Here is a 13,653-nt window from a genome sequence, read left to right as displayed (position 1 = left end):
TGGCCTCTGCGTTAGGAGCAGGACGCTCCTTTTCTGCTGTTAGGTAAAACGGGCATTATTGTGGACCCCCCCTTGGTGGAAGGGCCAGTGGAGGCCCGGGGGGGCCCTATGAGATCCCGGTTCCCCAGAGGGGCCCGTCATTAAACAGGAGGGGGTGCGTGGCGCCCCCCTCCTGCCCTAAGTTGGTTTTGCTGGCTTTGGCCCCCCTCATGAGGGCCGGTTGAGGCCCAGGGGGCCCCAGTAATCACGGTCCCCAGAGGGGCCCGTCTATAAAAGAGAGGAGGTGCATGTCGCCCCCCTCTGACCCCAGAGGATAAGGGAGGCCCCCGTTTTGCACATAGGAGCACCGGGGGCCCCATTGTTCACCTTCTAGGCACTGGAGGTGCCTTCATCCAACCAGGTACTGTTTAAAGGACCAATATAGTTGCAATCCAAAGTTCTTTCTACAGACTTTTATTGATTCATATATTACCTACCTGCGTTTGGTGTTTTTACATATGTGTATGCAAATGTTCCTGTTAGGGGCATGACATGCTAATATGTTTTTTTAACTTTCCATATGGTTTCTAATATTCCTACTATGGGCGTTTTATGATATTCCTATGTTAAGTGCTTTAGTGTAATAACGTGTTTCCTGACTACTGCTTATGTTGCAGAATATTGTGTAACCTGTGTGTTATTTGTGACTACTGCTAGTTTGCGGGGTAACTAATGTGTAAAGTTCTGACAACTGCTGAGGTAGCAGGATACTACTGTTATGTGATGTTGGTCTAATGATTACGTTGTGTACAATACAGTATATTTTCAAACAATCTGGTGTTGTGTTTCCTTTGTGGTGGGGATATTGCGTCACATGTGTTGTGTGTGTTGTGCAAACGCTTTACACATTGCCTCCAAGTTAAGCCTGACTGCTTGTGCCAAGCTACCAAGGGGGTGAGCAAGGGTTATCTTGGACGTGTAACTCCCTTGCCCTGACTAGAGTGGGTGGGTTCTGCCTGGCTGAGGTGCATACCCTAGCCAACCAGAAACCCCATTTCTAACAGTATATATACATATGTATGTATTTTTATTATGATTTCTCCTTTGAAGAATGAGGCTGGCAAAACAGGAAATCTGCCCCTAGGTCTAAATGCATGCACAAAGGGGCTTTTATTCATCCTTCTTCATCTGTTGCTCTTTTAAAGTCTTATTTACGTTTCACTTTTGCCAACCACAGCACAAAGCATGAAACAATAAACCAGTCTACTTTCATCCATTGGATGTCCTATACTGTGAGCGATCACATGTACGCCGCCGCCGTAAAAAGGACTCTGTGTACCTGGGCTGCTGGGAAATGAAAAAAGAGAACATGCCCACCTCAGGTGGGTTGTTCTCTTTTTTCATTTTTTCGTCTATCCCTGTCCTTCTCCATACTGTGATATGTTAAGGACAGCTTTGTTTGCATTACCTGGGATGCTGGGCAACTGCTTTAGTTTTTCTATTTTTTCTGTTCGCCAACTTTTTGCCTATTTCGAATGTTTGCAAGATTTTCAAAAAAATGCACGTTTGCCACTGCCAGACCTATTAATTTTGCCAGTGTTTGTGAGGAGAAATGTATTCTACAAAGCATGAGCTGGTGTAATTGCTTCTTGTCCACCATGCTTTATACAAATCAGCTGAAATAATTATTTGATTCACCAACAGCTCAATTTACTACAAAAAGTGCTTGGAAATGTAGCTGCCTCGCCGGAAGAGCAGGGCCATTTTCACTTAGGCGTTGTTAATTGCTGCCTGTAAAGCTTGGTCTGGGACAAATATCAAAGGCAGATGAATAGGAACTTATAGTCTTCATAACACAACTTTCTAACAGCTTCTCAGAAGGTCGTAACATTAGCAGAGTAATGCAGAATGTACACAGCATTTGAACCAGGGGTAGTAATGAATGTAAGGTTAAAGAAGTGAGTGCCACCTAGGAACAGTGTTCCGGCCTGAACCCTACATCCACTTTAGGAACTTTTGATGGAGAATAAGTTATCTTGTAATCTGAACTTTGAGAAAGTTTTAATATATAGGTGTTTCATGGACTGCATGTAAGGCATTGATGGTCTGCTCTTGAGGTTACTCATGCAAGTTGTAGAAAGAAACAGATGGCATAATGTGAAAAGAGGTGTTTTAATCTGGGCAGATTTCAGCGCTGAGAAACCCGCCCTGCGTACCCGCTGTGAGATTCATTTCCGCAGAGGAAGCTGTGAAACGTGTCTATTCCAGAAATCATCAAATTATACAAACAGTGGCTGCAATCATGAAAGACTGACATACTGCCAACTGTGTCAGGTCTAGTCTTTAGTCAGATATTAACATTGCACAAATTACTAACACAGTAAATATTGGGATTTATTTCTATTTTAACTGCAGTTGGAAAATATATCTTTTGCAGAAACTCTTTTCTGAGATGAAAGCAAACGAGAAACCTAAATCCAGCCATCTTGGGTATTCTGCAATGGAGATCTGTGAAAAAGGCACCTGCACTGTCAAAGGTATGCTCGGCGAGACCTCCTGTCTGTTATGTTGGTCATGAAACATAGATGCAAAATTTGATTACTAATGTTGATTACTTCTTTTAACAGAACCAACGAACATCATTAATCATAAAAACAGCTGTTGATGATAATACAAAAAGTCTCTTCTCTTTGCTCACATCCAAAATTGGCAATACATATCTCCATGTATTATTACACATATATTTTGTTCTGTGTATGGTGGTAATTAGTGGTAGAAAATTCATTATGTTACATCTGTTAGGGCTGTCATGAATGTAAATGCATTTTGCGCATAATGACTTTGGGTTCAGAGATTTGTCCAACAACTGTTATTTTAGGGGGTAAGAGGAGAAAGCACCGTAGTAGACCAGTGCAGTATTTGAAGCCCCTGCACACTGGTAGAAGTGCTGTGTGGCGTTTCGCTCCGCAATATTGGCTAAAAGAGTACTGTGTGATTCCGTGTTGGCCAATCACACAAGTGATTTGAGGAGAAGGTACTCGCGCTTTGCATCGCGTTATGCGCCTCTATACTGCGATATTATTTTAAAAGCTACCTTTATAACTATTTATGTTCTTTTTTAGTTGTTAATTGCCCTGATTTTATAGGACTTATTGTAACCCCCTTACCTGCACTCTAATCGGTTCTCCCACCGCTGTTTGGCGGGTCCGGTCTCTGGGGTATTGATTTTGGGCGCCATCTTGGAGTGGTGGTCACTTTGGGCGCCATCTTGGAGTGGTGGTCACTTTGGGCGCCATCTTGGAGTGGTGGTCACTTTGGGCGCCATCTTGGAGTGGTGATCACTCTGGGTGGGGTTGCTGACGAGCGGTCTAGCGCTCCGGCTGAGTGGAGGGACGCCTATTTAAAGCTCCCCCCAACGCGCAGCGGATACGCGCAGCGGGCGTGCCTTCGCTGTGCCAGAGTCGTGCCAAAGTCGTGCCAAAGTCGTGCCAGAGTCGTGCCAGAGTCGTGCCCGTCTGCGCCCGTCCGCGCTAAGGAAGCGCGGCTCGTGGCAGAACTCTGGACCTGGTAATCATGACTGTTCGTTTGAGAACCTATAGTAGGTCCGATTTACTGGCCCTTCGGGGTCAATGTACACATTGCGAGTGTTCGCCTGTAGGCCCGCTGTGTGGCCCATATCACTGTAGGTGCGGTGTATGGTCATTGGAACCCCCCTCCCTTATACGCTCCTTAGGGCCTGCTGTAAAGAGGATAGGACAACGGGACTTGAGTATCTGGAGCTTAAACGTCAGATCTGTGGTAAAGCACTATCAGGAGATTTACGACCTTCTTGCTGATGGTTCGCCGGATGTGCTTTTTCTGACGGAAACGTGGCTCCAGGACTCTGACTCCTCGATAACTAACTTAGCTTTTCCCCCAGAATATGCTATTTTTACTTTAAATCGTACGACTAGAGGTGGAGGTATTGCGATGGTCACCAAACGGTGTTATCCCTGTCAGTGGAAAGCCGCTGAACTTTTGGGGTGTGAGGGTGCCCTATTTAAAATAGCGTTTAGTCATCAGTTTACCTTCTCTGGGTTATTAATTTACCGGCCTCCGGGCTGTGATTCTGTTTTTAGGGCTACTCTTCCTGAGTATATTAGCATAGAGGCACTAGGATGCGCAAATTTTAATGTTGTGGGAGATCTTAATCTCCATTTGGACTGTCCTTCCTTACCTACTATTACGAGCTTTTTGGCGGATCTTGAGGCTTTACAGCTCTCGCAGATGATTACCTTCCCCACACATAAAGGTGGTCATATTCTTGACCAGTTCTTCACAAATTAAGAAGGTCTCAGAGTTCTTGGTTCCTCTCAGTTGGTCTGGACAGACCACATGCTGGTGAAAATGGCATGCTCTCTGTCTGACTCTCCTTTTGTATCTCAGGATAGATTTGTTCTTAAACGACACTGGAACAAATTAAGTCTGGAGGATTTTTATCATCAGCTCGAGAAGGCTCCTTTAGGTCCGCTCACTGAGGTCGATTGTGGATACGACTCCTTCTGTGAGTGGATTTCTGGTGCCCTCGATTCTCTGATTCCTATGTGTTGGTCTAAGTGTCACCGGAAGGAGCCGAGCCCTTGGTATGACACTTCCTTGGCATCTCTTAAGAGGGTCTGTAGACAGGCCGAAAGATTATGGAGGAAGTCATATGACTCTGATCTGAAAATATGTTATCTTGCTAAAATCAAGATTTATCACAGGGCAGTGTGTCAAACTCGTGCCTCCTTTTATGCTCAACAGTTTCAGAATTCTACCAATCCATCGAAACTTATTTTTAAAGTATTAAAGGACCTGATGGCGAAGAGAGTAATTGCAGGGGAAATATGCTCGGATTCACATTGTGAGGGTTTGGCCTCTTTCTTTCATGAAAAAGTGCAAGCCATCTATCGCACTTTCCCAACGGGTTCCCTGATGCTAGAGCAGGTTGGTCGCACCTTAGGTGAGGGGGAATGTCTTTCCATCTTACCCCCCTTATCTCTGGAGATGTTTGACTATCTCAGCGCCAAAATTAAGTCTGGCTCTCCGGCTGACCCGTTGAAACCCGCCCAACTTAAGACTCTGGCACCGGTTTGCCGCTCCCCGGTACTGTCCTTGATCAACCTGTCTCTTTCTTCTGGAGTGGTTCCCGTTAGATGGAAGCAGGCAGTAGTTACGCCAATTCTGAAGAAGGCGACCCTTGACCCCCTTAAACCTGAAAGCTACCGCCCTATCTCCCTTCTTCCTTGGGCCACGAAAATAGCAGAGGCCCATGTGAATGCCACTCTTACAGACCACCTTGGTAGGTTTAACATTCTTGATCCTACCCAGAACGGGTTCCGCGCGGGTCATAGTACGGAGACGGCCCTCCTCTCGATGGTCGAGCATCTGCGCTCCGTGATGGATTCCGGTCGGACGGCGGCACTGTTGTTATTAGATCTTAGTGCCGCCTTCGACACGGTCTCGCACGGAATTCTGATTCGGCGTCTTGAGGAGGTGGGCGTTTCTGGCTCCGCCTTGCACTGGTTTCGTTCCTTCCTTATGGATAGGTCATTCCAGGTGGCGATCCCGCCCGGTAAGTCGTCACTCTACCCGTTAGACCAGGGAGTCCCACAGGGGTCTTCACTGAGTCCCACCCTTTTCAATCTGTATGTGAGACCGTTGGCTGCGGTCGTCAAGCGGTGGGGCCTAACCATGGTATCCTACGCAGATGATACGCAGCTGGCGGTCACACTGAGTGGGGACTCAGACCTGGAGGCTCCCAGGTTTTGTGATGGTCTGCGGGAAGTGGCTAACTGGATGAAATCCAACTGTCTCCATTTAAACACCAAAAAGACGGAGATTATGGTGGTTGGTAAACAGGTGGTTTTGTGGGATGATAAATGGTGGCCTTCGGAGTTGGGTGTGACTCCCCTCCCAGCGGCAGAGATAAAAAACTTGGGGGTATGGTTTGATTCTTCTCTGAGTTTCATCTGTCATACCAAGAAGGTGGCGGCTTCTTGCTATGGCATCATCAGAGGACTTCGACCTATCCTCAAATTCTTTGATGCACCTACAAGACAGCTGGTGGTTCAAGCATCAGTGCTGTCTAGGTTGGACTATGCCAACTCCCTACTGGCGGGGATAAACCAGTCAGAATTTCGGTGGCTCCAGCGGGTTCAAAACGCTGCGGCCCGACTGGTGACTGGTCTCCCCAGGCGATGTTCGGTGTCCAATACTCAGCGCTCTCTCCACGGGCTCCCTGTGCAGCAGAGGATTAGATTTAAGGTTCTCTGTTTTGCATTTAAAATCTTAAAGGGTACTTCCCCGCAAATCATGGAGAAATTGCTGATTCCTTATGTTCCCTCTCGCACTCTTAGATCGTTAGGCCAGAACTTAGCAGTGGTTCCGCGCTTTAAGCTGAGCAGAATTGGGGGCCGCTCTTTTCGAGTCCTGGCAGCGAGTTGGTGGAATTCTCTTCCTCCACAAATCCGGGCCATTGATGAGCTCCTTCAGTTTAGGCGGGCTATTAAGACCTTTTTATTTGTCTAAGCTTATCTGTTGTGTTTTGTCTTCTTTTGCCCGCTTTTAGTGCTGTGTTGTGTTTACCTTCTCAAAGCGCCGGGACGCCCCTTTGCTGGGGCAGCTGTGCGCGGTACAAATAAAAATAACATAACATAACATAACATGCCATGAGGGGTAAGGCAAGGTACTCTTGAAGTCTCCTGACTGGTGCCCGGTCCTCGTGATTCACTTAAGTGCCAGACTAGTCGTGTTGCAGTAATCTGTGTCCGCACTGGCAGTGCCAGGTCTGGTGCATCTCCAAGAGGGAGACAAATTGGTTGGTGGGTACCAATTTTCCTCCACCACAACGGTCACACTCATGTATAAGTTTACTTAGGGGCTGAGCACCTACACAAGAAACAGCTCTGCAATTTTATTTATCAGTTCCATATCTATGATTAAAAGGTAGTGGCAGATAAAATTGTACTTTTATAGGATTTATATATCAACGTATTTCTTTTTGTGTGCATGCAGTGTGCTTTATGGTTAATAAACCTGCCAGGGTTCAGCACCGTCATCATCACTACCCTCACGATTCTCTGGATCATAGAACACCACGTTGTCCAAGATCAAAAAAACAGAGACAACCAGCTTTAATAATGTGTTTGCTTTCTTTGTCAGGAGTTGAGCAACCAGATTTGGCTCAAACTATAGTTTGGGGGATCATATTAACAATAAACATCTGACACCAGGCGAAGAACAAGGTGAACAGAGCTTGCACTATTTGCCACCTACATGATGAAAACACGACAAACCAGGTTTACTGCACCTTTTAAATCTAAGATGGGGCTGAGCTTGAGGCAGAGTCCGCACAATTCTGTATTGTGCAAATAGCAAAAAATGGTCCACAAATGTTTACATCAGTTTGCCAAAACGCACAGTGCACGTGAACTATTGTATGTAAAAGGCACCTCTGACTACCGTGCTATTGTCTGCATCCAGCGTTACCTAAAGGGTGAAGTCCATCCAGAGTTTGAGAGCCCTTTTCAACATTAAAATGCGTCTAAACTTACAAATACGTCATGTAGTTATAAGCAAACTGATGCTGCTAGACCTTTCATTTTTCAATGTTGATTCAGATTTCATTATTTTTTCAAATGAAGGCAGATTTTATCATATTTTAACAAACAGTATTGCGCTGCTGAAAATACTTACTAATAATCTTTAAACTCTGATTCTCCCATGTCAACTGTACTTCATTGAGGCGTGTCCGCCTCACCAGACAAGACTGTTGCCAAAGTCTTCATTAAAAATATTACTGACTTTCAATTAGCCCCTTTCCACCCTTTAGGTTAAATGTAGGGAAATCACCCCCAGTCCTTTAAGTGTCTCGACCCTAGAACATGTGATCCTGTAGAGGGGGTGCCTTGTAAGGACTAGGGTCTAAGACAGAATCTGGTTGATGATGAAGACTGTTGAGTAATCCAAGTGTTACTTCCTCATTGTCTTCCTCGTCCCACTCTTTACTTCATAGAGGACACACCAAATTGGAGTGGCACCTCTCTGTCCTGATGTAACTGACAAAATAAAAACACGCTATAACCTCAAGTAACATCTCTACCTTGAACATTGTACACATTGATTACAAAGACAGAAGACCTAGAGGCAACCTGGAAAGGAGCACCAAGGTCCCCATCAAACCGTCCACCAGCCAATAGTGGGATCAAGTTAAGAAGCCTTTGTTTGGCCTTCAGCAGTCCAAGAGTTTAGCTCCTACAAATACACCTTCTATGGGGCTAGACTCTCTGTCCCCATATAAGTTGCAAGGACAGTCTCAGTCCTCAGCTGCTCAAACGTTCATCAGAGAGTCTTTCCAAAGATAATATGAAGCTCAGCAATCCCGGGCTTGGCCACAGCCTCTGTGACATCCGTCTGGTGATGCCTAAATGCCCAATCCAAACGACACTTCATAGCAACTCCCCAGGTTTCACCCTATGGAAAACCTAAAGCGAAGACTCCAAGACCCAAGACAAGACTAAACCATGGAGTCTTGTTCCTCGACTTCATGGAAACAAACAAATCTCTGAAACAGTAACACGAAACTGGAGGATCAAGGAGGCTAATACCCGTACCACACTACCCCTCAGCCTATTTATTATAATACTTGAACAGTCTGTAGTTCACTGTAAACACACTATGATGTCTGAAGGTAGAAGTACACACTTTCAGTGGCACTAGAGCTCCTCTCAGTGCCTTTCCAAGGGATGACCCAAGGGGTTCTGAAGATATCCAGACCGTGGTTGTGTTTAGCTGCATTCCAAGCCAATCTTTGTTATGATTACATATGCAGAAAGGTAAATATAAATATATGGAAATGGCTAAAGATCCTCTTAAGGCTACCTTCAATATTCTGGATACTGTGCTTCAAAACTGCATATCTGGTGAACCAGGCACCCTGTTTGTGATCCTGGTACCTTTACAAATCACGAGTCAAGCTACGACTGGGAAACAAGAACTATCCATCCCCTCCTGACCAAACATAGCTGTGATGGCCATTCCAGCACTGCTGGAGCCCTTACAACATCCTTCCAGTACAGGGTTTTGTATTCATATTTCCTCAGCACAGGGCACCTATTGAAGGCGGAATCATGATTACTAAACTATATCCAGAAAAAGTTCAGTTACAGAGACATGCCTAGACAGGACCTTTGGATGTGCTGAAGCAGTCCATTACCCGTGAAGATATGTCATGCTCCCCATGCTTCTTCCTACCTGGAGCATGAATGTGTATTCAGGGCTGTTGCAACAACCTTCTGGGAAGTAACATGCATACAAGAAGTATGAAGATCTGCTTTGGCTGGAAAGGCAGCTTCCTAAATTGCTGGGACTGTATAAATATTATGGACCCCTCAAAAAGATGATCAAAAAGGAATATCCTGATCCTTTCTGAAAGCAAGAAACTGCAGATTCTTTCTCCGGCTCTGCTTTAACACACTTCACTTTCCTTTCTACAAAAATGAACTACATGCCTTCAAGTTGCCAAGGCCAAAAGGTGATGGCGAGACTGGAGGCAAGAGGCCATGACATGAAGCTGATTGACTATTCTGATGCAAATGTGAGCCAGGGCCTCAGGTTAAACTTACTTGGAATGGTAAAGAGGCAAGAGGCATTCCAGGACCTGCCCAGAAGGATCTGTATGGCATTACGTTTGCTCTTTCTGGTGTATATGTGTGCGTGTTACATGTTATTTGTACTTTACTGTGACTTTGACTGAATAGGACCTGACGCCTGAAAGACCAGTAGTACGTGGCATCTACATGTAAGTCCTGACGAAAGCCCTGGATCTCTAGTGGCCTACAAACATAGGGCTGAAACATGTCCACCAGTAAATAGGGTGTCACAATTTGTTACTTTTTGCTTCAAGACCCACATGGTGTGTATTTTTACCCATGTCATAGGCACCACAATAAAGGGATACCTGGGTGACCTATTTTCTGACTACAGATAACAAGGTTCAGGGTTCTATCCCTTGGCACAGTTATTTCAAAGACAATGAATCTGTAGAGCAAACACAGTATTCATCAGAACTAGTGCTACATAGTGTACATCGTTATTGATTTTACTAGCTGCATTTATAGCCTCTAATGCTAGGACCACATCTAATCTTTCCAAGGCCAGAGAAGGCTCAATCCCAAGCCAGTTATAGGGGGTATATACACACCCTAGAAAGGCACCTATAAAAAAAATCTTGAAACACACTGTGAATGAATTAATATTAGTCTATTGTGTAGAGAGTTCTATTCACCATGAGTGAACAGGGAGTGCTCTATTTATAGACGGGGCACACCGAAAGAGAAGAGATATGCCCTGGATGAAAGGATGTCAAGGTAAGTTAAATGGAATTAGGAGAAATAGCTTTGCAACTTGAGGTCAATGCATGATTCTTTCTACTTGTTTGAAAACTCCAAGCACTATTCTGGAGGAGGGGAAGCATGGACTCAACATTGAGATTCTGAAGCATCTCAGGTGCTCTTTACCTCCGCAGCACTGCTGGCCAACCACAGAGGAGAAAACCTCTACTAGGTGTTGTCCACAAGGTTCTTTCATGTTCTCTCATCCCTGTGTATGTTGTTCCCAGCTACACTCAATAGACGTTTAGGAGTGGAATGGCACTGCAGCTGACAGAACCTCCATCAAAAGTAATCAAAGAGGGGAGTTCAGATATGCCATGATAGCCACCGCAGCATGCCTATTGATGCTACTGCCCCTTAGAGTCCATGGCAACCTCAAGCAAGGGACAAATTGAGGTTGAAGCAAAGAGAGATTGGTAGAATGGATATGAATCAAAAGGTGCCAGAAGAAAGAGATGGACCACATGCCCTTCACTTTTGGAATGATTTACTTCTGTCAATTAAGATAGAACACCTGCGGGGCTTCTTCCTATATAGAGCTCCAGTTTGTTTGCGAATATCTGATCCTTGATTCCCTTCTACCCATTGTGCTCAAGCAGGGAAGTCTCAGAACTCATGGGGAATGGGTCTCCGTCTCCAAAGAAAGTCTTTTAGTAGATACAGCAGGGGAACACATTGGGCCCTCTCCTGAACAGCCAGAAGCTACATGCCTACAGGCCTTGAAGTACGAGGTCTACACATGTGGGCCTAATGGCCTACTTGAATATACCAGTAAGCAGCCTTTATTAACACTTTCAGGAAGGACTAAAGTATCAATCTCTCCATTGAATGTCTGTTTCCACAGGGAATTCTGGATTCAGGTCTGTAGGCCTTCAGTGTGTTTATCCTCTGCTTGCCAGCTGCCACTTGTCCACAGTGTAGTGCATGTTGTCCTTTGATGCCAATTTACTAGCATGCTCATGTCATTGCACTCTAAAGTCTAGTGTCAGCCTGAGCCAACATTATGTAGCCCTTACAATTCATCTGGCTCAAAGCAGAATCTAGTGCAACTGGTGCCCAGCATGTACATCTGTATACATCCTGGCACCTTCCAAAGCAATTGTGCACTGCATAGCAGGGTACGCTTGTAGGAAAGTACCATCTTGCCTGGCATGTTACCCCCATTTTTGCTTGTGTGTCAGTTTGTTTTTGCCTGTCTCACTGGGATCCTGCTAGCCAGGATCCCAGTGCTCATAATTGTGGCCTGAATGTGTTCCCTGTGTGGTGCCTAACTGTGTCACTGAGGCTCTGCTAATCAGAACCTCAGTGCTTATGCTCTCTCTGCCTTTAAAATTGTCTCTGCCGCTAGTGACCATTTTTACCAATTCTGATTGGCACACTGGAACACCCTTATAATTTCCTAGTATAGGGTACCTAGGTACCCAGGGTATTGGGGTTCCAGGAGATCGCTATGGGCTGCAGCATTTCTTTTGCCACCCGTAAGGAGCTCAGACAATTCTTACACAGGACTGCCACTGCAGCCTGAGTGAAATAACGTCCACGTTATTTCACAGCCATTGTCTACCCCTCACTTACTGAAGGTTAGGTGCAAAGTTACTAAGTGTGAGGGCACCCTGGCACTAGCCAAGGTGCCCCCACATAGTTCAGGGCAATTTCCCCTGACTTTGTGAGTGCGGGGACACCATTACACGCGTTCACTACATATAGGTCAATAACTATATGTAGCTTCACAATGGTAACTCCGAATATGGCCATGTAACATGTCTAAGATCATGGAATTGTCCCCCCATGCCCAATCTGGTATTGAGGTGCCAACCCCATGCATCCCCGGGGCTCCAGCATGGACCCCAGGTACTGCCAAACTAGCTCTCTGGGGTTTTCACTGCAGCTACTGCTGCTGCCAACCCACAGACAGGCTTCTGCCCTTCTGGGGTCTGGGCAGCCTGGTCCCAGGAAGACAGAACAAAGAATTTCTTCTGAGACCTCTCCCTTTGGAAGTAGGTGTTAAGGGCTGGGGAGGAGTAACCTCCCCCAGCCTCTGGAAATGCTTTGAAGGGCACAGATGGTGCCCTCCTTACATAAGCCAGTCTACACCGGTTCAGTGATCCCCCAGCCCCTTGTCTTGTGTGAAACTGGACAAAGGAAAGGGGAGTGACCACTCCGCAAGTGTGTCTCAGACCTCTGCCATCTTTAATGCAGAGGTGTGAGGGCACAATGGAGGCCTCTGAGGTGGCCAGTGCCAACAGGTGACGTCAGAGACCCCTCATGATAGGTGCTTACATGACTACTGACTAGGTGGCCAATCCTCCTCTGAGGGCTCTGGGCTTCTCTTCAGATAACAAATGCAAGAGCTCACCAGAGTTTCTCTGCATCTCCCTCTTCGACTTCTGGCAAGGATCGACTGCTGACTGCTCCAGGACATCTGCAAAACAGCAACAAAGTCGCAAAAAGACTACCAGCGACATTGTAGCGCCTAACTGTAGCTGCCGGCTTTCTCGACTGTTTCCTGGTGGTGCATGCTCTGGGGGCTGTCTGCCTTCACCCTGCACTGGAAGCCAAGAAGAAATCTCCTGTGGGTCGATGGAATCTTCCCCCTGCTAACGCAGGCACCAAACTTCTGCTTCACTGGTCCTCTGGGTCCCCTCTTATCATGACGAGCGTGGTCCCTGGAACACAGGAGCTGGATCCAAGTGACCCCGACATTCCAGTGATCCATCTGACCAAATTTAGTGGAGGTAAGTCCTTGCCTGACCACGCCAGACAGTAATCCTGTGTACTGCGTGAAGTGCAGCTGCTAGGGCTTCTGTGCACTTTTGCAAGGAATCCTTTGTGCACAGCACAGGTCCCCAGCACTCCGTCTTGCATTGCTCAACTCACTGAGTTGACCACCGGTTTCGTGGGACCCTCCTATGTAGTGTTGAGACGACCGCTGTGCTCAGTTTTCTTGAGCCCGTGTTCAAGTGCTTCTGTGGGTGCTGCCTGCTTCTGTGTGGGCTCTCTGTGTTGCCGACCACCCCCTCTGTCTCCCCTTCCAGGGGGCGACCTCCTGGTCCTTCCTGGGCCCGGGCAGCACCCATTTTCTTCAACTGCGACCTTTGCAGCTAGCAAGGCTTGTTTTCGGTCTTTTTGCATGGAAACAACTCTGCGTCCTCCAGCACACCGTGGGACATCTTCTGTGCAAAGGAAAAGTTCCTGGCATCTTCCGTTGTTGCAGAATCTTCAGCTTCTTCCACCAGGAGGCAGCCATTTTGCACCTTCATCC

At 46.4% G+C, this 13,653-nt stretch overlaps 1 protein-coding gene across 1 annotated transcript in view; it reads left to right on the top strand.

Annotated features, from left to right (window-relative positions):
* Positions 1-13,653, top strand: part of CDC20B (cell division cycle 20B) — a 221,578-nt gene that overhangs the window by 79,722 nt on the left and 128,203 nt on the right. Inside the window, exon 5 of the mRNA XM_069222003.1 lies at positions 2,417-2,516. Within this exon, the coding sequence (XP_069078104.1) occupies positions 2,417-2,516 (100 nt within the window). The remainder of the gene's footprint in view (positions 1-2,416; positions 2,517-13,653) is intronic.

The sequence above is a fragment of the Pleurodeles waltl genome, chromosome 1_1 (assembly GCF_031143425.1).
Source record: "Pleurodeles waltl isolate 20211129_DDA chromosome 1_1, aPleWal1.hap1.20221129, whole genome shotgun sequence".
Taxonomy (NCBI): domain Eukaryota; kingdom Metazoa; phylum Chordata; class Amphibia; order Caudata; family Salamandridae; genus Pleurodeles; species Pleurodeles waltl.
Note: the sequence above shows the minus strand (reverse complement) of the source record. Positions and strands in the feature narration are given on the sequence as shown.